The sequence below is a fragment of the Saimiri boliviensis genome, chromosome 8, assembly GCF_048565385.1.
Source record: "Saimiri boliviensis isolate mSaiBol1 chromosome 8, mSaiBol1.pri, whole genome shotgun sequence".
NCBI lineage: Eukaryota > Metazoa > Chordata > Mammalia > Primates > Cebidae > Saimiri > Saimiri boliviensis.
This window is the reverse complement of record NC_133456.1, coordinates 116,739,276-116,764,842: the sequence shown is the minus strand read 5'-3', so window position 1 is coordinate 116,764,842 and position 25,567 is coordinate 116,739,276. Positions and strand designations below refer to the sequence as shown.

At 47.0% G+C, this 25,567-nt stretch overlaps 1 protein-coding gene and 1 long non-coding RNA gene across 3 annotated transcripts in view; one reads left to right on the top strand and one right to left on the bottom strand.

Annotated features, from left to right (window-relative positions):
- Positions 1–2,087: 2,087 nt before the first annotated feature.
- On the bottom strand, positions 2,088–10,705 carry KLF6 (KLF transcription factor 6). The gene is made up of 4 exons (XM_039478622.2): positions 10,371–10,705; positions 7,114–7,687; positions 5,576–5,699; positions 2,088–5,148 (listed from the first exon to the last, which is right to left on the bottom strand). The coding sequence occupies exons 1-4, from the start codon at positions 10,470–10,472 to the stop codon at positions 5,097–5,099; spliced, it is 852 nt and encodes a 283-aa protein (XP_039334556.1). The 5' UTR covers positions 10,473–10,705; the 3' UTR covers positions 2,088–5,096.
- Positions 10,706–11,028: 323 nt separating this feature from the next.
- Positions 11,029–25,567, top strand: part of LOC141585466 (uncharacterized) — a 36,619-nt gene continuing 22,080 nt past the window's right edge. Inside the window, exons 1-2 of one of the 2 annotated variants that reach the window (XR_012519006.1) lie at positions 11,029–11,232; positions 13,631–13,874. This is a non-coding gene — a long non-coding RNA (uncharacterized LOC141585466). Of the gene's footprint in view, positions 11,233–13,627; positions 13,875–25,567 lie in introns of both variants that reach the window. The other variant, XR_012519005.1, reaches the window with a different exon arrangement.

The window sequence follows — 25,567 nt, the reverse complement described above, 5'->3', positions numbered from 1 at the left end:
GTACCGATCCATGGCCTGGGGATTGGGGACCCATAATCTACTGTACAGAGTATTACTATGCAAAATATTGGGACACACACATACACACACACACACACACACACACACACACAGTGCAGCACAAGAAGCAGGAAGCAGATACCACTACCTGTGTCATCATGAAATTTTGCTAGGAAAATAATTCAGTTTGGCAAAGATGGTTGTTAAAATGTAGCTCCTGATGGCACAATATTAAAAGAAAAGAGAGGAGTTAGGTGTGAGGGCTGTGTTCTTTCTCCAGAGCGATTTCAGTACAAACGGAAGACACATTCCTCTGACTGCCTGGGTGGTCCTTTGAGCACTCAGGACGCTTGGATAGGGAACGGGGCTGGTAACGTGGGGAGACCTGGGAGACCTGGGTTCATTTATGGCTACAATAGCACTTTTCAAAAATGTTGGTGTTTTTTATTTAAAAAAAATGGCATGCTGTAAAGCAAAAAAAAAAGTCTGAATAACTTAACTGTAATTAGAGGGGCAAAGGGCAATTTGAGAAAGTCCTATTTTCCATTTGCGCAGTTTTCTTCAACAATTCTTTCATGTAGCACAAGAGAAAGCTTTCTGGAGCTGAGGCCAGCACTCTGAAGATGGCGAACGTGTAATTTGAAGTCCACCCTATATTTACAGACCACAGAATTGGAGTGCTATTGAGAATGCTGGATCCATGTGACCTAGCCCTATTTTAGCAATAAGCAAACGGAGGGCCAGCGGAACTCAGCATACTGTCCAAAGCACACAGCTCTTTAAGCTAGAACATTTCCTTTCTTTTAGCTAGGTTTCAAAAAATTTGTTAAGCAGACTGAAATATTTTATACTTCTATAAATACTCCGGGTTTGCAGCTGATTCCTGGCACAGCAGTACTCCTAAGAGCCTTATTTGAACATAACTTAGCTGTCCCACACAGTCTTTCCATGACAAAGTGGTCAAGTCTTCATAGTCGCCGAGAATGATTATCAAGACTTTATTTAGACTGTACGGTCAGGGCAAGCCAGCGGTGAGTCACGTTGACATGTGCTCGGAGCATCACACACCCATGAATCCTGGCAATAATGTCATCTGCTCCCACACCCTGCCCCACCACAACTCCTTCCAAACTGCTGACATTTTTACCACAGTTATAGAAAGAACATCACTTAAAATTCCTCATCTGGGCACACCTCTTAACATCCCTTCTCCAATTATAAAAGTTAAAAGCAACTAGTGTAAATTCCCCAGTTTAGCAAAATGAAGAGCTATGGAGAGATGTGAGCATGTTAGCCACTAAAGGAGAGTATCATTGCTGTCGCACTAAGAAGCTGGTTCCCACGGAAACCCATCGATTACCGCCTTGCTACCGATTGGCTTAGTGCAATCTGAACAAGGACCGCTACACGATCAAACTGTCCTGGCCCCCAGTGAAGCAAAGCTGAGGCGACTCACTAAACATTGCTCTACAAAACAAAAGACTGCCTGTTTTCAAACTCTAATAGATCTCACTGGCCTTAAACAGAGATAGAGGCTTACTTGGCAATGATGTCATCTTTTACTTTCTGCCCTCCTGGACTGCGAGTGGGCTGAAGGTGGTGACAGCAGCCCTCTGGCCTGGAGTCCCTCTGTCTCCTCCACCCCTCCCAGACCCACCTCAGCCAGGTGTGTGGCAGGCCTGGCTGGGGAAGGCAGGCCCAGAACCGGAGCAGGCTGTGAACGCATGAAGTGACAGGGAAGCACTCGTTTGTCACTATGCAGATGCGTCCGCAAGGCATCCCCTGGCTTGAGCCATGGAGGATAAAACCTGGCATGTTTCTCTACTGTGCCCGCAGACCGGAGGCTGTTTTTCTCAGCCCTGGGAGAAGAGTATTCGATGCATTCATCATGAGGGCAACGTCAGGCTCGCTGACATCCCTCAGCTCCCAGGACAGGCCATGGAAAATGGAGAGCAAGGGGCTGGGGTAGGTGAGTAGTTCTCAGGGCTGTACAATGGAGATTTCCCCCAGGAGGAAGCCAGAGCAGTGAATGCAGCAGGGATTTGTTCCAACAACCCCCTTCCCCCCAAAAACAACCAGACTCAAGATGCTGATAAGAATTCTTTTATGTTATTCCAATAAAAAATACATTCATACAGAAATATAACAATCTTGCAAAAAACAATTTCAAATAAAATCTTGTAAAACAAAATTTTACAAAAATCTTACAAAGATTCTTTAGATAACAGGGTGCGTCCAAAAAAAAAAAAAAAAAGAAATTTCACTAATAGAAATTTTTTTTTTTTTAATTTCAAGCAAAAAGTTTCTGCTTGATTGAGGCTCAGTTATCACCTGAACAGAATGTACTTCTTTATGTACGTGCTAATTATGAAAATCACAGGCATTGACAGGTACGGTACCCAGCCCCACCCAGGCAAACAGCTCCGACGTGTTTCAGAAGTGAGACAAGCCAGTGCAAGTTTTTTTTTTTTTTTTTTTTTTTTGTCTTTTGTTTACCTTCTTGCTTAATGGAATTGTTATGGCTAAGCACACAGAAGGCCAAAAAAGGATTTTTCCAAACCCAGCAAATCAAGTGTTTGGATTCTGAACTGCCAACAGAAAACTGCACTTCCACCCAAGCAAAATGAAATGCGTTTCTCAGGTAAATGTATTCATCAGCCCAGATTAAAGAAAAAAAAAAAAAAAAAAAAAAAAAAAACACAGTTATGTGAGCATTAGTCATTGCTCATTTCCAGGAAGATCAAACAAAATACCAGCCCAGCCAGACGCACATGTGTGTATATATATATAAAGCAAAGAACCACACCCACAGGCCGGCAGCTGGGTGAAATATCAGCTGTCCGCGCTGTGGTATGCCAATTCGGGGAAATCACTCCTCGGAAAAACTGGAAGAATCTACATGCTGGAAAAAATAGCTTCATCTGCATAAAAAGTGTTCTACAAAAGAATCCCTGTGGCTAGCTTACTCTTAGGTTAGATCTTCTAATAAGGCTGAAATTCCAAATCAAAACCTTAGTGTGTCTGAGTCCAGCCTGGGCTGCAGTATTCTGTTCAGGCCACTTCTGAAAGGCCGAACGTGCCCTATTCCAGGCTTGCCCATCTGATGGACAACGCAGGCAGCCCGGAACAGATTCAAGTGAGAAAGTCCTCTGTAAATCGTTAAATTAAAGATAAAGCCTCTATAAAAGTTAGGTTGTGGTTTTCATTTTTACCTCCTTTATGGCCATTTTGAAATATTTCTTCACAGGCTGTGAAATTTTCTAGCTAAACATTCTAGTTTCTCCTTAAAAAAAATATTTATATATTATCTATATATAATATATATATATATATACACACATACACATACTATAGACACAAATATACATACACAAGAATTCTGCCCACTTTTTAAAAAAAGTAGTATACTTTCTGTATTACCAAGATAGCTAGACAGATATGTGAAACTTGTGCCTTTTAAGCAAATACATTAACATCGGGTTTTTTTTTTAATACTTCTGTATCTTTAATATGTGTGAAAATGTTACATATTAAATACAGCCGGTGTGTAATCTATACAATTGTGCAAGGTCTATATGAAAGTCTCAAGGTGGCAGAATTGGTCAGATTTTTCCATTTTCATGTTTTCCATGTTAACACTGACCGTCAAGTTGTCTAAAATGTTGACCAAATACTGACATGTGAAGGGAGTTTTGCTCTATGTCTTTGTGAAGGAGGACCTCAGAGAGATTTGTTTCTGTATTTTACGTTGATACAGTACACTGCCAGGTGAAAAGAGAGCCTTAATAAAGCACGCATCGCCCACACCCCTGTATGAGACCCCACGTAAGGGATCGCTTGCGTAAGGCACCATTATGAAGGTCAACAGTGCATTAACAGCTAGAAAACCAGAAATTAGTCCTCAAGGCATAAATAAGAGAAACGTAGCTGCATGAGAAAACAGTTTCTAAGCATTAGTGGTTTTATCCACCCAACTGAGAAAAATTTTAGGTTCTCAGTCTAATGAAACATTAGACCAGCAATTCCTGGCCCTAGCTTTGCGACACTCAACAATGTGTCCAATTTCTACTAAGGGCATCACAAAATTCTCCAAAACATTAATTCAAATTCAGAATCATTTAAAAATAATCCTGTGTTGCACAATGCCTTTCCGGAAGGGGAGTGTTACAAATTCGGAGGGGAAAGAATTGTATATGGCCAGGCCCGGGTGGCTAGGGGTCACTGTATTAGACAGACTGGATCTTAGCTGCTCATTGACTGGAATCAGTATTGCAGTCCTGACTTAAAAATGGAAAAGCATATAGTTCCCCAGACCATGCATGACTTTTTTGTATTCTAAGGAAAAGTTAAACTGTTGTGTTATATTTGTAAATACACAGCTTATACAATGGGTTACAAATGAGCTATGTTGTAGCGTGTAAAACAAGCTACTTGACACATTGCACATTTAATAGCTGCACCAGACACTAACAGCTCCTCTCACACAGAAGAGGGAAAGAGAGGCTTCCCCTCCCCACACCACTCACCACGCTGGGGTCCTGAGTTCCCACGCCCACCCTCCAAGATTTTCCTTCTTTTTTTGTTTTTGTTTTTTTTTTGTTTGTTTTTTTGATTTTTGTTTTTTCCTAAGGTGCAGACACCCCCTCCCCCCCAGGAAATGATTGGTGGTCATCTCATCTCATGGTGTATACTCCTTACACACAAAACATTCAAACTACTTTTTCCCCAACTCTTGCAGTCTTCTTGACCGCAAGGAAAAAAGTTGGCCTCATCATACAGTCAGTAATAGATCCTCAGCATACAATCAACCCAGCCATTAACATTCTCAGTGCGCATGCTCACGGCAAAGGCTTAGGCGCCACTCGGAAAGTCGGGTCCCAGTGGCGAGTCCAGGGTATCCACACACCATGCACCACGGGTGCTATGCCGCTTCTTACAGGACTTCAGCGGCCCTCAAAAGACCTTCCAAGGAGAGGCCCTGGAGGCAACTGGGGAGGGTGCAGACGGCATGCTTCGGCTGGACCACGCACCCCTCCTTCCACGGCCGGCTCTCAGCCCGGAAGCCTTTTCCCTACGGGATCCACTTCCCGGCTCCCTCAGAGATGCCTCTTCATGTGCAGGGCCAGGTGGTCAGACCTGGAAAAACACCTGTGGGGCCAACGAGAGGCACAGACGTTAGGTTCCCATCCCTCCGGTGATCCGGCCCAGGCCCTCACCTCCCTGCCCAGTCTAACCCCTGAAGGGAAAGCGGGAATTCTCCCAGGCCCCAGCCACGTTTTCAGGGACAGGAGCCGCCCACGGACAGCAATGTGAATCCAGGGTGTCTGCCATCACTGGCTGGAGAGTGCTTTGGAGAAGGTGAACGGACTTAAATCTTCAAACTGGAAGTGAAGTTCTTCCTGACCACGGACGACGAGCACACCAGACTTTCTAAAAAGTCCCAGGCATGAAAAGACACGTGCACACGTAGAAACGCGCGTGCCTTCCTTCACCCGCGCCCCGCACGCCCCTCGGCCTGCTCATCACTCTCCCGGGGCCCCACACTCCTCGCCCAGTGTCGTCCGCATGCACGTACCTGTCACAGTGGGAGCATTTAAAAGGCTTGGCCCCGGTGTGCTTTCGGAAGTGCCTGGTTAACTCATCACTTCTCGCAAAACGCCACTCACACCCTTCCCATGAGCATCTGTAAGGCTTTTCTCCTGGGAAGAGAGCACAGGAGAAGCGGGCATGACTTTGCTGACCCACAGAGGGAAGCGGGGAAGGCTGCCACAGCCACAGCGGTGGGATGCGAGGTCACGGTCCCAGTGGCTTCTGCCAGCGGTAACACACGTCGGTGGAGGACAGTAGCTGGCAGCCTCAGAGAGACGACAGGAGCTCTCTCCTGACCCAGTCTCAGGCCTCCCACTACCGTCCAAGGGACGCAGCTTCGGCCAAGCCCATGGTGCTGTCGTCGAAGCCAACGTAGAGGATGACAACTCAGGCCAGCCAGATGCCGGCGGAAGAGGCGCCAGCCAGCCAGCCCCCAGCCCCGCAGAGCTAGGGCTACCGCCTTCTCCACGGCAACTGCTTCTCCGAAGCACGCTTCCCTTCCCTACTCACTTCCCTACGGAGTGAGTCTCTGCGCTTTCCTCGGGGACCTTCTCCATTTCTACAAAACAGAAGTGACCAGCTTCTGGGAAGCCCCAGTGCCAGGCCTCTGAATCACTCTCTAAATGGCAACTCAACAGCCGGGTCGCTGTCATTCCTTGGTCAAATGATAAATAGGAATTTAATGCAAGCGCGACCTGAAAATACAGCGTCACCAAGCCAGTCCTAGAGTACGCCGAAACAGGCCTGGGCCTGGATTTCAGGCCACACCGATCCCAATCTCAGCTGTCACCAAGCCTGTCTGGGACTCTGACTCTCAGCAATTCGCTGCCCTGCTGATGAGAGTCGGCATCACATGACCACTAAGATGCTTCCCCGCTCTAAATTTTCTGTGCCTCCTCACCGATCATCCTAGTGTATTGTCAAGGTATTTTTAAACGGCACTCTCACCTAAGTGACGGCATTTCATGAAGAAATTGTTGTTTCCAGCGGTATCAGAAACAAAGGCTGCCTGAGACACAGAGAGCGTCGCAGGACACCCCCACTGATGAAGGCTCCCGCTTTAGAGCAGGCCGGTCCCACTCGGGCCTCAGGCCACCAGCATCAAACCACACCCTCCACGCTGCCCTGCAACCCTCTGTCCTGACCCTTGAGTTTCACTGAAGAAACCCAAGGGCGAGTCAAGGTAGCCTGCGCGTGTGCCCTGGTGAACAGGCAGTGGCCTCGGTAAGCGGGAACGGCAGCGGGGTGGGGGTGGAGGTCTGGGTGTCCGTGGAGAACGTGACCTAGTCTCTCGTTTGTTTAATCTGAACAGTGTTAAACGCTTATCCAACTCAAAAGTCCAGTTTTTAGGATTCTACCATGAACTCCAAAGAGACCCAGTGCTTTGGTGGAAGGCTCTGAGGAAGTGAGGATGGGTCTGCTCTGACCACATCCTAAGGGGTCAGCCCCCGGCACCTTCAGGGGCTGCCACAAGGCAGTGGCGCCCACCAGTGGCCGCCCTCCGGGGCCCACGTGAGCACTGACCTGTGTGCGTCCGCTGATGTGCTTTCAAGTGGGAGCTTTTGGTGTAAACTTTCCTGCAGCCGTTAAAGTGGCACCGGTGCACCCTCCGCCGGCCATCGGGGGAGGCATCGCCGCTTCCCTTGTCGCCTGGCTTCCCCGAAGTCCCGCTGCGTACCTTCCCTGGTGAGGGCAGCTCCCCGGGCACACAACCCCACAGTTGAGAAGGTTCCCTGCTCAGTTCTGGAGAGGATGGAGGCGTGGAGGTGACGGAGGAGCTCAATTTCCCCGAATTGACCAAAACTTCACCGATGGGGTCGGAGGTAAACTTGGCTGTGGGAGAAAGTTCCTCGGAGCTGTCAGAGGACTCGCTGCTGACATCTGAGTTCAGGCTGTTGGTCTCTAAGTTGTAACAAAAGCTCGGGCTGATGAGAGTGTCCTCCGGAGGACTGGAAGAAATCTTCAGTTCGGATTCCTCCTTTTTCTCCCGAGCCAGAATGATTTTGGTCCACAGATCTTCCTGGCTGTCGAATTTGATTTCTGAGGCTGAAACATAGCAGGGCTCGCTCTGGAGGTAACGTTCCAGCTCTAGGCAGGTCTGTGCAAAATGAACCAGAGAAGACACATGACGGCTATTGCAACCAAAAGCAAAAGCAATTTCCAAAAGCATGCAAGAATGAAGGGCAGATCATTGCTGCTCGGTCACTATGGGGGCAAAACATCGTGGAATTAAGCATCCGTGTCCTCACGGAAGTTAGAGGAAATCTATTTCTAGCAACGGTGAGAATTCAGAGGAGAAGTCGGAGGGTGAACCTTCTCCTGCCTTTCCCAGTGTTGGGCCAGCAGCCACAACGGGTGACAATCACTAAGCCGGTTTTTCTGTTGTAGTTACCAATGTTGATGTTTCCCATGAAACCACAGGAAGAGAACCGGCCCCACACACATACCCCCCCAACAGGTTCAACCAGATGATCTGACATTGTCAAGAACCATGTGTTTTAAGGACAGCCCCAGCCATCCACCCTTCACACCCCACAGATAACCACACAACAAGACAGAAAGACTGCATGGCACACAGCGTGTTCTGGGGGCCCTCCCTGGGGACACGGCTGACAATACAGGGCCACCCTCGGGGACAGGAGACAGCAGCTGTCTGTATTCAGGGGCATCAAATGGAGCTGCAGAGAAACCACCCATTTCCTGTGCAGCAAGACCTACGTTTTCACAGAATGCCATTCCCAAGTGCAGGGCCTTGCATGCCACAGAACTTTAACTACTTCTACAGTGACCACAGAAAAACAAGGAACTTCAACAACAGGAGTGCAGAAATAATTCCAGCGTGGCCATCTGCTATTGTGAAGGAGGCAAGGGGAAGTCACTCCACCGCCCTGCTGGGAGCCCCACAATGAACAAGAACTTTATCTGCTGGCCAAGAGTACAATGGCATGAGTCATCACTCCTATTTCTTTCACGCAATGCCAAAGGAGACTTCCTTTTGAAATTCTGATCGGCAGCCAAATAAGGACCCAGCTCAAATGGACATGCAGTGTGGCGTGGACGGTGCCCCTCCCCAGCCCCGCAACCAACCTTTCAAGAAGCTACAACTGCCGAGATCAGCATCCCCTCTCCCCACCATTTCAAACTTTCTAGCCACTGGAAAAGAAAAATGGTAGGAAACATTTTAGGATTAAATTATGTCTGCCCTGATTTTCACGAGATCAGTTGCCTGCATGTCCATATAAGGTTGTCTCTACTACTGGCAATTCTACCGATTTCAGTTTCTACATCAAACTGCTCTGGTGAGCACCTCATTTTCCAGGCACCCACAGTCCAGAGCGCAGCCTACCCCAGGGGCTCGGGCTGACTTAGCCCTGTGCTGCTCTCCCGGCACAGGCGAGCCCTCCCCCTCCCAGGCTCACACACAGCCGGGGTGAGCAAGCACACGGGAAAATCATGGTTCCCCCTTTTCCCTGAAACTAGGCGTCTGAGTTACAATGCGCACTACAACGTTCTGAAGACAGGCGGCAACGATATATTTTATTGATTTTCCAAAGAAAAAAAGAAAAGCACATTTACGGAGATCTTGTTAAACTTTAATAATCCGGCTAATTTAAAATCTCCATTACGCTGATGAGCACCCGGACCCTGAACGAAGCTCTCGGAGGGTTTAAAAGCCTCCGAAGGCAACCAGGAGCTAGGTCTGGCCGTTTGCCCAAATCCCAAATGCCCTAAGGAAACTACTTAGATCAATTTCAATCACGTCCCAGGGAGCAGCTTCTCTGAGGAGGAAAAAAAATAAGTGTTGGGTAGGGGGAAGGGGGAAGAAGGCAGGAGAGGATTGTGAACAATTAAGCAGGCATGTGAAGGTTGCAACAGCCTGCATTTCATCCTCCTCAAAGCTTTGGAGGCTCGGAAACCCACAGCCTCTACTGGATCTGGCAACGCACTTTGTGGCAAAAACAAACAGCACAGCAGGGCAGGGAAACAACAGCAAACCCTCCCGCGGTCGCTGGAGAGACAATGGGACGAGTGTCAGTCTCTCTCCCCTGGGGAGATGCCAGCAATAAGCTCGGAACATGGCAAGTTGCTTAAATTTCCAATGCCCCAAAATTGCAGTTCCACGACAATGTCGGAAACCCTGGTCCTTCTTCCCAAACTAAGACTTGAAGCAGTTTAGACAGGCTCATTGTCACAAGACCGAGAAGTCACCGGTGTGTACACAGTTTTGTTTATTTTTATTTTTCTCGGTCAACAAGAGAAGCAGGTGAGACAAGGCAGATCTAGGGGAAACGTGAGGCATTCCAAAGAGGGGAAAACACTAGACATGGTCTAGAGTTTTTAAAAACGGAAAAAAAAAAGGGGGGGGGGCTGATCTACGTTCTGCTGGCAAAACGTGATATATTTTTTTTAAAGCTGTTATGTACTACCATCAAGAACCAAAACAAAAACAAAATCCCTTTAAAAAACAAAAAAATCCCTTGGCAGGCGGAGCGAGTTGGTCCCCATGACAAGCTCCAGCTGTGGCGTCTGGAGCGGGGACAGGCTCCGAACTCGTGCCAGGGGCTCGGCCGGGCTGCGTCGGGAGTTGGGGCTTCCCTGGGCGGACGCGGCTCGCGGGCCGGAGGGTCGATCGGCGGGGGCGCTGCGCCCGCTCCCCCGGTGACAGCCGCGGCCAGGGCCCGGCGGACCGCAGAGAGCACCGGGTCCGAAGCCCGACCCGCCGCCCCGGCCCGCGCCCCCCGCCCCGGCGCCCGCAGCGAGCCGCGGCCGGCCGCCTTTACCTGTTGCCAGTACTCCTCCAGGGACGGCAGCGCCGAGAAGTAGCCGGTCTCGTGCACGATCTGGAGCTCCTGGAAGATGCTGCACATGGGGAGCACGTCCATGTCGGGCCGGGTGGGACGCGGCCCGCGGTCGCGAGCGTGGCGAGGCGCGCGGTGGGAGCCGGAGCCGAAAGTCTCCCCGGAGCGCAGGTGAAAGTTTCATGCAAACTCCGGGCTCCCAGAGACGCCGGGCCGGACCCTCCCGCAGCCCGCAGCGCGCGGAGCCCACACAATATTTGCAAACACCGGACCGACTGCAAACGTAACCCCTGCAAAACTTCCCTATTCAAAGCTCCGCCGCCAGCCTCCCCCTCCGCCCCCGCCCGGCTCCCCCCACTCCCCCTCCCCCCCACGTGACTCGCTCCGCGCCCGCCCCGCTCGCAGCCCAATCCCGTGGCTCCCGGCCCGGGGGCCGCGCGCCGATGATGTCAGCTCCGGCCAATCGCGGGCGGCGACACACAGCGGCCCCGCCTGGCGTGACCGAGCCTCTCCATCACGGCCCGCGCCATTGGCGCAATTCGAACTCTGCCCGCTGTGATTGGAGGGTGGCCTCGCAGGCTATTTTTAGCAGGGTTTATAAGGCGCGGGCGGCCGCGCGCCGGAGGAGTCCGCGCTGTGAAGTGCGCGGCCGGGGCCGAGGGAGTCGCGGCCGGGAGAGCCGGGCGGCCGGGTCCCGCCACCCCGCGCCCGTCCCGGCCACCGAGCCCCGGTTCCGGCCGCGCAGCCCGCGGGCGGCTGCCCTGTCCCGCTCCTCCCGGCCGTCCGGCCCCAGGGCCCCCAGTCACCGCGGCCGCTTCTTTGCCCGGAGCCGCCCTGACCTCCCGTGCGTTCTGCGCCGCCGTGTCCCCTGCGTCCGCGGTCACCCTCTGTTCACTCGCCTCGGCGTCCCCCGCTCTGTCCCCTGCACCCCCGAGTGCCCCCGTCCCCCTTCACCCCCGAGTGCCCCCCGTCCCCCTGCACCCCCGAGTGCCCCCGTCCCCCTCCACCCCCGGAGTGCCGCCGTCCCCCTGCACCCCCGGAGTGCCCCCGTCCCCCTCCACCCCCGAGTGCCCCCCGTCCCCCTCCACCTCCGGAGTGCCCCCATCCCCCTGCACCCCCGAGTGCCCCCGTCCCCCTCCACCCCCGGAGTGCCCCCGTCCCCCTCCACCCCCGGAATGCCCCCGTCCCCCTCCACCTCCGGAGTGCCCCCGTCCCCCTGCACCCCCGAGTGCCCCCGTCCCCCTCCACCCCCGGAGTGCCCCCGTCCCCCTCCACCCCCGAGTGCCCCCGTCCCCCTGCACCCCCGAGTGCCCCCCGTCCCCCCCTCCACCCCCGGAGTGCCCCCGTCCCCCTGCACCCCCAAGTGCCCCCGTCCCCCTGCACCCCCGGAGTGTCCCCGTCCCCCTCCACCCCCAGAGTGCCCCCGTCCCCCTGCACCCTCGAGTGCCCCCGTCCCCCTCCACCCCCGAGTGCCCCTCCGTCCTCTCCATTCCTGGGGTCCCCTCTGTCCCCCCCGTGTCCCAGGGCCACCACGGTGGGGGAGGGGAGCACGCAGGCCCCCTCGGAATCCGGAGGAACGTGTTTATCTCGTAGAGGGCGATCTCAGCCTCACCAAGGTTAACAGGGAGGTTTTCCCATGAATGTGTAAACAGTTTAAATTAGGTGGAAGCTGACATTCAGTGTGTGTGTGTGTGTGTGTGTGTGTGTGTGGTTTTTTCCCATATAAATTATCTCCTAAAATATACCATAATATTCGTTTTTAAGAAAAATGCCAAGAACATGAACCAGAGCATTTTAAAATCCAAAATAGAAAACTGAATTGTAGCTATATTATAGTTTGTTTCAAAATAGAGTTTAATGAACATTATTTTTAAACACTTTGAAGGAATGGACTATGTAAAAAAAAAAAAAAAAATTGAGAGGGTTTTGTATGTGAAATGTTGGAGCCTCCGGCAGAAGCACGCGGCTGTAAGGGCAGGTGGGATCTCTGTGGGTCTCCAGTGGAGGAAGCTGGCTGTCTCGGTGTACCTGTGGCATGTGGGCTGTGGTGGCTGTGCGGACTGAATTGACACGGTGTCCCTCGGCCAGTGTTTACCCATCACCTGAGAGCCAGACCAGCCCTCCTTGGGCACCTGCACCTGGAGTCTGTTTCCAGGAATGCAAATGGCTTTCATTTGAACCATCCACAGGTTTACTCAAACGCCCGGTGACCGGCAGCTGAGACGGTTTAGGCAGCGGTTGTGTTGGGGACAGGGTTCTCTCGGTCATTAGCAGCACGCCTGTGACCTTGGCCCCACCAGTTCCAAAGGAAGCAGGAGTGTGGAGCAAGTCCCCGCTGAGGGCCAGGCACCCAGGAACAGGGGGAGCCTGAGATGTGGCGGGGAGCCGCTGTCTGGGCAGGAAGGCCAGGGTGCTGCCTGTGCAAGGGCTGTGGGCAGTCATGATGAGGGCGTCCCATATTGTCTTTTTAAAATAAATCCACATTCCTATGGAATTTAAATTTATCCTTGTCTCTTAACAGGCCCTGCCCAGTACTATGAAGATGATGTAGTTTATTTTTACAAGAGGGAACCTGATTAGGTGTAATGCAGATACAGTATAATGGCCATTATCATTTTTGGAAAAAAAGGGGTTTAAAAACCAGGTACATATGAACACTAAATTTCAAATAGAGTAAATCCTATGGCCTCATTAACCATTTAACACATATTATTCACACCTGATGACTGGCCACGTATCAGTACACAGAAATTTACAAAATAAGCAAAAATCCCTATTGCGGTGTGTGGGGAGGTGGGCAGGCAGGAGTGTAGACGCCTGAAGACAACAGTCGTTACTACTAAGCATGTAGCCAGTTGGAGGAATATTCTCTTTGATGTGGCAAAGGGCATGTGTAGCATGTGAACACTAGTAGTTGCACCTGATTGTTTTAAGAAGTACAACAAAGAATCCCAGAGGGCCAGGTTATTTCAGAAGGGGAAGTATGGCAGGATGTAGAAAGATGGACTTCACCCTCCGGTTATCCAGGCTACGTGCGTGTCTCTGGTCAGGCTATTTAGTAGGAGATTAAAATGTCTTTTAGAATTAGTTTGGTATAATCAAGTTAATGAATTAAAATCCCTGCTTAGTAGTAAATAGTAGTCATTCAATAAATTGAAGGCAGTGTTCACTTATTCAACAGTTAGCCATTTCTGAGTTGGCTCTTGATAATTATTTTTTATTCTCTCACCCTTTTTTAGCAGATGAGTGGCTGCAGACAGAAAAATGGAATTAACTTTGCAGGCTGCAAAGCAAATCAGAGACAGAGTTGGACCGCCACTTGTCCAGTAACCCCACGTGTGCTTCCTCCTCCCCATCACTGAAGAGCCTTGCTCTCTTCTAACTCACCCAGTCTTGGAGAGAAAATAATCAACTCCACTTGTTGGGCGTGACCCTCATCCTCTGCTCACCTTGAGCCTCTCAAGTCTCTGCCGCTGTCTTCAAAAGGTAAATATCCCTTCTGGGTGACAGTCTTAGGCCCCTTTCCACATTCCTGGGGGTACTTGATGCCCCTTGCACCCCTGTGTTACTTCCCCAGTCCCCACTTACACCTCCATGCCCTTCTGGACGTCCAGGCTGTGCTCATTTCATACCAGGACTCTCTCCTTGCTGCCTGTAGGAAAGTATACAGTTGAAACCTAATTTTATGTTTAATTTAAAGATTAATGGGATGACATGTTGGTTTTGAGTACATTTGATCTTCCTTCCTGTTCTAGATAATTCAAGATGGGCTCTTAGGGGAAGTCTTTCAAATCTGTTCAGAGGCTAATTCCAGTAATGTCCCCTAATTATATTGACAGAGAATGCTCCAACTTTGGGGCAAGACGCCAGTTTTATTGTTCTGTTTTGTTTTGGTTTTGGTGTCTGTCTTTACCAATATATTGCCAATTCTGGAGAAAACTAACCCTTTATTTCATCTGTTTATTTTGGTTGTGCAAAATATAATTGTTAAGAAAGTGCTTTTGAATATTTACATGATAGGTCCTATGTAAATGTAAAATGTTCTCTTTTTCTGAGATGGAGTCTTGCTCTGTTGCCCAGGCTAGAGTGTAGTGGCACGATCTTGGCTCACTGTAACCTCTGCCTCCTGGGTTCAAGCAATTCTCCTTCTTCAGCCTCCCAAGTAGCTGGGATTACAGGTGTGCACCACCATGCCCAGCTAATTTTTTTATTTTCGGTTGAGATGGGGTTTTACCATGTTGGCCATGCTGGTCTTGAACTCCTGACCTCAAGTGATCTGCCTGCCTCGGCCTCTCGAAGTGCTGGAATTCAGGCATGAGCCACTGTTCCTGGCCCCAAGATGTTCATTTATTAATTATCTCATTTGCAGATAGTTCTATTTAAATAGTGAGTTGCCTTTTCTCTCTGTAGCATTTTTTAGGAGGCATACGAATTTGTTAATTAAAAAAAAAGGTTACTACATGACATGTAAGGGATAGTAGATTCACTCTTTAACCATCTGTGCTGAGAACAGTTCATGAAGGAAAATGCTCTATTGATAGTTTTCAACAGACGTCAAACTTTTTTTGTCAACATATGCAAGGTAATAAGTACAGTGATGGGATACCTCTGGGGTGTTGGTGAGGAGAACTTCTGCCTATGAGACCTTTGTTTTAGTAGCCCTCTTTTAAAATATAATTGTCAAGTGAGACAGCTGTAAAGCTCACCTCACAACAGGGGCTTCAGAAGAAGCTCTCTGTGGACTATCCATAGGTACAAGCTCTACCACATCTGTGATTAAGATATTGGTTCTCTGTAAGTTGGTCTGTGCATTCCACACACTTCTCATCAAAATCTCAGCAGGCTTTTTTGTTGAAATTGTCCTGATGACTTTAAAATGTATAGAAAATGTTCAAGAGAGCTATACCTAAACCAGTTCTGAAGGTTGAAAGTTTTATGTGTTTCAAAACTTAAAGCGAAATTGAACATGACTATGTGACATTGGTGTAGATACAGTGAAATCAATATAACAGAATATGGAGCTCAGAAATACCTTTATTCTTATATACTTTTTTAAAAAAAATATTCAAAAAGGTACTAAAGCAATCCCTGTGTGTGGTTTACTGAGTTCTTGTATCTGTGGTTTGTTGTATTTCACTAAATCTTGGAAAGTTCTTGATCACTGTAACTTCAATTATGTCTTCTGTCCCATTCTCTTTCTCTTCTCCTTCTGGAACTCCAACTGCATGTGTGCTAAACAGTTGGATATTGTCCCGCAGATTTCAGATGCTCCATTTCATTTTTTCACCCTTTTTGCTGAATGTGTTTCTGTCTTTATAATTTCTATTGACCCATCTTCAAATTCACTGACTCTTTCCTATGCTGAATCCTGTCTGCTGATGAGACCATTGACAGGATTCCTTAGATGTGATAGTATTTTTTTATATTGCTTACATTTCTGTTTTATTCTTTCTCATAGTTTCTTTCTGCTGCAGTTCCCCATCTTTTTATTGTCTTTATTTTCCCCACTACATTTTAATCTATCAGTCATAGCCATTTTAAGTCCTTCTTTGATAGTTTCAGTATCTTGATAATCTCTGGGTCCAATTTTATTGTCTCGTAACAATGTGTTGTTTGCCTTGCTTTTTGTGTGTCTTTTAATACTTGATTAAATGGAACATATGTTGAGCAGAATAGTAGAGACTTATGGTAAGTAGAAATTCCTCCTAAAAATGAGCACCTCCCTTCTCTCTAGCTGTCATTATAGGGTAGGGACTGGCAAACTTTTGCCTGTAAAGGGCCACATAAGTAAATACCTTAGGCTTTGTGAGCCACAATATCTTTGTTGTAACTTGTTGACTCTGCCAGTGTATCCCTAAGCCAGCCATAGACAACAAGTAAATGAATGGCCATGGCTGTCCTGTCTCCTGTCGTTAAAACTTTATTTACAAAAACAAGTGACCAGCCAGATGTGGCTGGCTAGCTGTGATTCGCCAGTCCCCGTCTAGGATCTGGTCTGCCTGGTCAGTCAGTAGTCGAGCTAGGTTTTGTTTTTGTCATTGCTATGCATGTAAGACTTGTTAAAACACTCCAGCAGTGGGCTGCTGCTACCTTGCATTTAACATAGAGACGGGGGTGCCCAGGTGCCCTTCAGTGCTCCTGTTCCACACCCACTTTGACCATTGCTCCACATCTGTTGTGATGGAAGTGTGTGGGGGAGGAGAAGGGCTCCGGGTGAGGATAGGGTGTGTTTTCAGTTTTCATCTCAGGATGGGCCTGTGCCTTTGGGCTTTGGGGCTGGGGTTTTCTCAGTGTCCCTCCCTCTTCTCCTTCACCATGCCAAACTGTCTGTATCTGTTAGAGGAGAGGTGTAGGTGGGAGGGAGTTTCCTGCCCCTCTCCCAGGAAGAGAAGATCCTTGCTTCTTGGCATGCAGGACCTGGGCCTGAGGGAGCATCCTGCTGCCCTGCACTGAGAGGCTTTGTCTTCCTTAGAGGAGGGGTCCAGGGATGCAGGTAGCGGGGGTCTGGGGCCTACTGCCTTACCCACCGATCTTCCCTGTCAGCACCTGGTAGAAGCCTGTGGAGAAAAGCTTGCAGGTAAGAATGGGATCCCATTTATTCCAAACTGTGGTCCAGCCCACACTTTCCCATTAACAGATTGTTGCAGTGGAAGCTACTTTCTTCTGTGGCAGCTCCTCCTCCTACTTCTCCAAAGGCAAAACAATCTGTGGTACGATTTCCCTTCAGATGTTTTGGGCACCTATGGCCCTTGCTCTTTAAAGGCTAAAGAAAAGTAGGATTTTGTTGACTAGCTGATTTCTTCTTGTTAGTGGGGTGGAAACAATGTTCTCTTATGGCTTTTTCCATACACAGAAGTGGAGTTTCAGAGAAATATAATGGGGAGAGGAGAGTCTTCAACAAATGATGCTGGGACACCTGGCAAGAAAGGAGGCATACAGGCAGGCAGGAAGGAAGGAGAGAGAGAAAAGAAAGAAGAAAAGAAAAGAGAAATGAAAGGGAGGAGGGAGGGAGAAAGGGAAGGAAGGAAGGACAGACAGAGGGAGGGAGGGAGGGAGGGAGAAACTCAGCCCTACCTCGTATTATACATACAAGTAAGTAAAGACAGATGATAGACTACGTGAAAAAGCAGGACTACAGAACTTTCAGGAAAAAAAACCAGGAGAAAATCATTATGATGGGGGTGTACAGGGGGGTTCTTGGGTGGGAAACAAAAAGCAGAAATGTTAAAAAAAAGTGATTAATTAGATTGCATCAAATTTAAAACTTTATGAAAAGGCAACACTAAGAACATGAATAAACAAGTCACAGATTGAGAGAAAATACTTAAAAAAAAACACCCATCTAGTATTGAACGAGTATCCAGGATATAAAAATGACATATAGAAGTCAATGATAAAAATATTTTGAAAAAATTAAAAATAAACAACATATTTGAACGGACAAGTCACAAAAAAGATATGCAAATGACTGATAAGCACTTAAAACCGTTTTCAACATTGGTTGTCCTCAGAGACATGTGAAATAAAATCCACTGGAATGGCTGAAATTAAGAAGACATTACCAAGCGTTGACAAGGACGTGTTGTGAACCATCAGAACTTCCCTCCACTATTGGGTGGGAGGGTAAAATGCTACTAGCTCTTTGGAAAAAAGTCTGGTTATTTTTAATAAAATGAAACATTCACTACCCTCGGACTCAGCTCTTCCATTTTCCAGGCATTTAACCAAAAGAATTAATAGAATATGGCCACAAAGAGATTTGGTCAACCTCGTTCATAGCAGTTTATCCGTAATAGTCAAAACCTGGAGCCTGTCCAGGAGTCCATGACCAGAAGATGTGGTGAATGGTGTGATGAGAGGCTGCTCGTCAGCAGAAGAACCTGCAGCATCGTGATGTGTCTCGGACACCTTCGGCTGCGTGAAGAAGCCTCTCACTCAAGAATGCCCACTGCAGGATTCATTCTGATTATGTTTTAGAACAGGCACCACTGATGTTTAGTGAAAACCAGCATGTCAGTTGCCATGATGAGCAGGGGTAGAGATTGACTTGAAAGGGTATGAGGGGACTCTCTTGACCAGGCGGGCATGTTTAATGTCTGGATAGAGGTTTGGGTTACACAGAATATTGCATTTATCCTAACTGATTGGTATGCTTAAGACTTATGCATTTAACTTTCTGCAAATTTTGCCTCCCTCTCCCCCACCAAAAAGAGAGCCATAGACAAATATTGAACTCATAGTAATAACATGCAAGCTGCACTGTTCAGTGAGGAAGCATGCTAAGGCATGCGTGTGCTTTGAAACTTCAAGAAATTGAGAGGGGGAGGGGGGAAAGGAAGAAGAGAAGGAGGAGGGAGGGGCAGATGGCTTGAAGGATGGATCCGTGATTGATGCATGGATGGATGGATTTATATGCCACAAAGCAAATACAGTAAAATGGTCATTTTCGAATCCCGGTGCAGGGTGTTTGGGTGTTCACCGATCCTTTAAACGTCTCTTTATATTTGAAAATGTTCTTGATAAAAAGTTGGAGGAAATATGCTAGAGCAGGGAATGTTGGAAGCCATGCTGCAGTGTGCCTTGGTAATGAGATCTGGTTCCAAATTCTGAAACCTAATAGCTAAGGGACTTGGGTGAATTATCCAGCACCTCTAAGCCTCAGTTTTCTAACCTGGAAGATGGGCTAATAATTGTGCCTGCTGCCTGTACCTGCTCTCCGGGCACTCTGCAGGCCCTTATTTGGCAGTAAGTTTTTCCTCCGAATAGTGCACCACCATGGAGGCCATTTCTGTGAGCACCCTGCTGTACAGATGAGACTGAAGCTTCGAGGGAGAGGAGAGAGGAGCTGGGATTTGTCTGCGGTTCCTTTGGTTCCAGGCTTGACTTTTGCTCACCATGCTCAGGGCCTCATAATTTCGACTGAACCACTTTGTTGAAACCTATGTTGATGCAGAGGAAGACGTAAAGCCAGATTATTTTGGAGTTAACTTTCAAATTGCTGTCTTTGTAACAAATTATAGCTATACAATGCAGATTTAAGGCATCTAATGAGTCAGAGTAGAAAATTAGTCTCGAACGGAGTATATTAGTCTCATGTGGCTGCTGTAACAAACATCACGCACTTAGTGGCTTAAAACAACTGAAATGAACTCTCTCAAGAGTCTGGGGGCCGGATATCTGCACTGAGACATGGCCAGGTCCATGCTTTCTCCAGAGGTTCCAGAGAAGCGTCTGTTCCTGGCCCCTTTCGGCTTCTGTTGCTGTGTCACTGCAGTCTCTCCTCTGTGGTCACGTTGCCAACTCCCCTTCTGTTGGGGTCAAGTGCATCTCTCACTTCCCATGTAAGAACACTTGTCACTGGATGTAGGACCACTTGGATAATGCAGGACAAGCCATCTCAACATGCTGAATTTAATGATGTCTGCAAAGATCTGTTTTCTGCATCAAGCCACATTTGTAGATTCCAGGGATTTGGCCTCTTTGGGGAGTCTGTGTCTTCTCTGACAGCCTGAACACAAGAGCATATGTATTCCTTTTTTATAACTAGTATTTAATATAATGTCTAGACCCTCCTGGCTATTCAATAAATGCTTACTGAGTGAATGAATTCTTGAATGACTATATGTGTGATACAGAATTTATCTTTGGGCAGGACACTTCTTTGTCCTGACACACTCAGCAAAACCATGTAAATCAATGTGCATTCAATTGTGCTTATTAGAACAATAATGGATTAAATATTGTAAGATCTGGCCGGCAGGAGGTAAGAAGGCTGTGGACAATCACAGTAAATATGGAGCTGATATCATAAAGCCAGGTTCAGTGGAAACGTGTGAAGACCACAGCATTTCCTGGTAACTTGACATGGATTGTTTAATGTCCCCCCACTTACATTGTGAGTAACGAGGAAAGTGAGGCACAGGAAGGATTTAGCTTGCTTAGTCACCCAGCTTTGGTAAGGAAAGTTCAAAAGGAAAGGTGACTCTCAGTGGGTGCTCCACAGTGCAACTCTCTGAGATGAGGGCCACCATGACCTCTGCTGTGTAGACCTGGAAATGGAGGTGAGGGACTGGAAGTTACGTGCCTGAGGTCACTGACTGTCAGGTGGCCAGTGGAGGAGGAGGGGGTCCAGGAGCTCACAGGGCAGCTCTGCAGCCTTGCACAGAGTGACGGGCTGGGATCTGAACCCGGGGCTCTGAGCCCAGAGCCTGGAGCATGACCTCTGATGTGTGAGAGTCACAAACAGAACTGCAAGAGGAGATGACAGACTTGCTTCCAAGGATTATCATCAGAACCTGGTACCAGGGAGATGAGGTGAGCTATAGTCCCATCTCCAAAGAGGCTGCTGTGGGCTGCAAGGTCTGCAGAGGGCCCTTTAGTGCTTTACTGTGCTCTCTGGCCAGCTGCCCTTGGCACTAGGAAGTACTGTGGGACCCCTGTGGGGATAGCCACTTGCCCGGGTGCTGCTGCTTTCCCCGTGCCCTTCCGAGTTAGCCAGGAGTGTGTCCTCCCTTGCATTAGCTGAGAGCCTGCACACCTGTCTCTCCAACTTCCCCAGTGCCTGGAACAGCATCCTCACTGTCCTCTCTCACTTTCTGCAGCAATTATCTGGTGTCCTCCTTGTGGATCCTGAGGATTCCCCATTGGTCTACCTGGGTGCTGTGGATCCTGTAGTCTTGGTGGTCCCCATGCCCTTCTCCTCAGTCTGTGAGCTTCTGAGGGAAGGGATTGACTTCCATGTCCACATCCCATTGCCACTGTGGGGTGTGCAGAGGTGGACAGAGTTTATAGCCGGAGTCAGAAATGAAAGTTGTTTAACTTCCTGCAGAATGGTGCTTGGGAGGTTAGCTCTCTGAGTTTGTATCTTTTGTCTTGTATTACAGCTGTTTATGAATGTTTATCTTCCCTCCTAGACTCAGTTATTGGAAATAGTGACTGAATCTTGAGCATCTTTTTTTTTTTTTTTTTGAGATGGAGTTTCGCTCTTGTTACCCAGGCTGGAGTGCAATGGCGCGATCTTGGCTCACCGCAACCTCCGCCTCCTGGGTTCAAGCAATTCTCCTGCCTCAGCTTCCTGAGTAGCTAGGATTACAGGTACGTGCCACCATGCCCAGCTAATTTTTTGTATTTATAGTAGAGACGGGGTTTCACCATGTTGACCAGGATGGTCTCGATCTCTTGACCTCGTGATCCACCCGCCTCGGCCTCCCAAAGTGCTGGGATTACAGGCTTGAGCCACCACGCCCAGCTGAGCATCTTTTTTTATTCTGCAAATGTCAGCAAGCACTCACCTTCAGCGTTTTAAAAAAGTACTATGTTATCTATTAGTCTATAAAACAGCTTCTAGAAATTAAGATTCAGAACTACTAGAGTTTATAAGAAGGCAAACAGAAAAGGGAAGATTGCCGAAGATTAGTGATTGATACATTTGGTATGAATCTAAAACCCATCATTAAGTAGTAACTTGTTAAAAAAAAATAGAGAACGTGAAAAAAATTACAGCTGAGTAAAAGAATTGAAGCTGACAATTGCAAATAAGATTATACTTTGCCCCGGTAAATTAAAAGTTATGGTTATATTTGCTTCTGAATACTTTTAATCTTATTTTGGTTGACTATGCTCTAAATAAAATGAGCTACCAGTAATGCATTCCAAAATCTCAACAATTACTAAAAATTTTCCAAGAACATTTCACAAGAAGGGGAAACTGGTAGATGGTCTTCAGGTATGAAACACCTGCAAATATGTAAATGAACCCCGTTATTTAAATAAGCAAATGAACCGTACTCATATTTTCATGGTGTCTCTACCTTTTTCTTGCAGTTCTGGCTTTAGCTATTGCTTTATGTCTGTGTCTTCTCTGACAGCCTGAACACGAGAGCATACGTATTATGTTTTTATAACTAGTGTTTAGTATAATATCTAGGCTCTCCCAGCTGTTCAATAAATACTTAGAGTGAGTGAATTCTTGAATGGCTATATGTGTGAATACAGAATTTATCTATGGGTTAAAGATGGAACTTCAAAGTAATGTATAATTGTTCTCAATTGGGATACAAATTTTTTAAGCCATTAATGATTTTGCTTCACTATCACTCTTTTTTGTGCCCATATAAAAATTTAAACATTGACTGTTTATCCATACTATCCTTAGTAAGTCACAGGTAATTTAATTTCACATTGTAAATTTCTGCACTTAGGAACTCAGTATGTGTCATGTAGACCTTAGTAAATACATATCCATGGGATAAATTGTATGCCATTTCAGAAATGTCAAATATTTTGTATTTCATTGCATGTGAAGAAGTTGAAGGAAAATCTACTGGACTGTTGAACAGAGACCTCTAGACTACAAATAACCAGTCAAAGCTTGCTTAGCTCATGTGTTAAGGTTGATCCTGGGTGCCCCACTTTTTGTGAATTTCATTCTCATACTTTCTAGATTTATTTCTTAGTTTTTCTGGAGCACATCCTATAGTAATGTCTTGAGGAATGTGTAGAAGGTCACCTTTCTGAGTCTTTGACTCTCTCAACTTTCTTTAATCTTCTCATACACTTGATTAATAATTTCACTCAATATAGAAATCTTGGTATACCTTTCTCTTGGGCCTTTGAAGATAATTCCACTGTGTTTCAGACTTAGTTGTGTGTTTCACTTGAGTTTTCTGGTTAGTTTCACTCATTTCTGGCTCTTTTATGCTGGTGGTACCTGGGTGTCTGTGGTTTCCTAGGCTTTGTGACGACCGATCTCTTCGTGGTAGGAATTCTATCCAGGACTCCCTAAAGGGCAAATCATTTAGGGTAAGTGTGCAGGGAGCTGGCCATGGGCTGCACATTTAACCAATGAAAGATACTGTCTCCAACATTTTCTCTAGTTTCTTTAGAGGAGAGTGTTTTTGGGAGGAGTGTTTTGCTGGATCATAAATGCCTGAGCTTCATGGCTGATGGGTATACAAGGGGAAAGAGGGTTAGGTTTTGACTGGTGTAGTCCCCCCAGAGATAGAACTTCAGCTTCTTCCCTGTCTTCAGCCCTTTCCAACTCCTATGCTCCAGTCTGTGTGCCGATCTGAGCCCTGGGTAGACTGATGCCCACCTCTTCTGAACCTCACTTTCTGTGTGCCCAGGCTGCACACTTCTTGGCCTGCTGACCTTATGTAGCCCTCTGCCACCCACTTCTGTTTTCTAGAACCTTATTGAAGTCTTGTGTATGGTAGTGACTCCCCATTCAATTCCTGTCATATGGTTATTCTCATAATACTGTAGTTTTATTTCAGTGGGATCTGGAGAGGATGGGGACATGATTATAGTCCTGATACTTTAGCTCAAGCCCCAGAGGCCCTGAATGTCATTCATAAATAAGTTCAAGAACTCCAAAATGATCTAATTAAACATGTGTTCATGGTTATGCTTTTATCATAGCATACAAAAGAGATAGATGTCTATTTTATTTCCATTTTAATGTACTGGGTTTCAATAGTGCCTGCTAAGCCTGAGAGGCAAGAGAATATGAGAGAAAGAGAAAGAAAGGACGAAATGAAAAGGCAAGCTCTTCTACCTCCGTGGTGAAATTTATTCATAGGTATTGTTTTGGGAGCTATTGCAAATGATACTGCCTTTAAAATTCTTTTTTCAGCTACTCTATTGTTCTTATATAGAAATGCTGCAGATTTTCGTGTATTAATTTTGTATCCTGCAACATTATTGAATTTGTCAGTTCTAACAGTTTTATTTTTGTGAGGTTTTTTTTTTTTTGTTTTTTTTTTTGAGAGGAGTTTCGCTCTTGTTACCCAGGCTGGAGTGCAATGGCACGATCTCGGCTCACTGCAATCTCCGCCTCCTGGGTTCAAGCAATTCTCCTGCCTCAGCCTCCTGAGTAGCTGGGATTACAGGCAAGCGCCACCATGCCCAGCTACTTTTTTGTATTTTTAGTAGAGACGGGGTTTCACCATGTTGACCAGAATGGTCTCGATCTCTCGACCTCGTGATTCACCCACCTCGGCCTCCCAAAGTGCTGGGATTACAGGCTTGAGCCACCGCGCCCGGCTTTTGTGGGATCTTTAAGTTTATCTCTATGTAAGATTATATGATCTACAACAGAAACAATTTAACTTTCTCCTTTCCAATTTGAATGTGCTTTATTAATTTCTCTTGCCTGGCTGCTCTGGCAGGATTTCCAGTACCATGGTCCATAAGGGTGGTGAGAGAGAGTTTCCTTGTCCTTTCCCAGCTCTTAGGGGAAAAGCTTTTCTCTCCTTCTGTTCAGTATGATATTAGCTGTGGGTCTGACATAGTTGGATTTTATTATGTTGGGATACTTTCTTCCAGTTAACTTACTGAGAGTTTTTTTTATCATGAAGAGGTGTTGGAGAATGAAATTAGATCCCCACCTCTCACTTAGTACAAAAGTCAGCTCAAAATGAATCAAAGACCTAAATGTAAGACCCCAATCTGTAAAAGTAATAGAAGAAAACAGGGGAAATGCTTCAAGACATTGGTCTAGGGAAAGATCTTACGAATTTTTATGATCTTAAGATTTTTGTGAATCTCAAAAGTACAGACAACAAAAGCAAACATAAACAACTGGAATTATATCAAACCACAAAGCTTCCACACAGCAAAGAAAACAACACAGAGAAAAGACAGCCTACAGAAAGTGAGACAATAACCGCAAACTCTTCATCTGACAGAGGCGTAATATCCATCGTATACAAGGAACTCAACAGCAAAAGAATAAGCAATCCAGTTAAGTGAGCAAATGACTTGAACAGACATTTCTTAAAGGAAGACACATATATGAACAAGAAATACATGAAAAAATGCTCACCATCACTAATCATCAGGAAAAGGTGAATCAAAACCACAGTGGGGTATCATCTCACCCTGGTTAGGATGGCGATTATTAAAAAGACAAAAACACAAATTCTGGCTAGAGGGCAGAGAAAAGGGAACTCTCGTACACTGTTGATGGAAATATTAACTAGTTCAACCACTGTGGAAAACAGTATGAAGGTTCCTCAGAAACACAAATAGAAATAGGACCTAGCAGTCTCTCTACTGGGCATTTATCTAACTAAAAGAAAATCAGTATGTCCAGGAGATACCTGCATCTTCCATGTTTATTGCAGCCATATTCATAACAGCCAAGAGATGTCGGAATCAGCCGAGGTATCTGACAACAG

Bases quoted from the DNA above. Each gene is read 5' to 3' on its own strand.
- KLF6 (XM_039478622.2), bottom strand. From the start codon at position 10,472: ATGGACGTGCTCCCCATGTGCAGCATCTTCCAGGAGCTCCAGATCGTG. The intron at 5,700-7,113 runs GTCAGTGCTCAC...CTCTCTTCCCAG, and splicing joins ACATCAGCGGACGCACACAG to GAGAAAAGCCTTACAGATGC. The intron at 5,149-5,575 runs GTACGTGCATGC...TTGGCCCCACAG, and splicing joins AAATGCTCCCACTGTGACAG to GTGTTTTTCCAGGTCTGACC.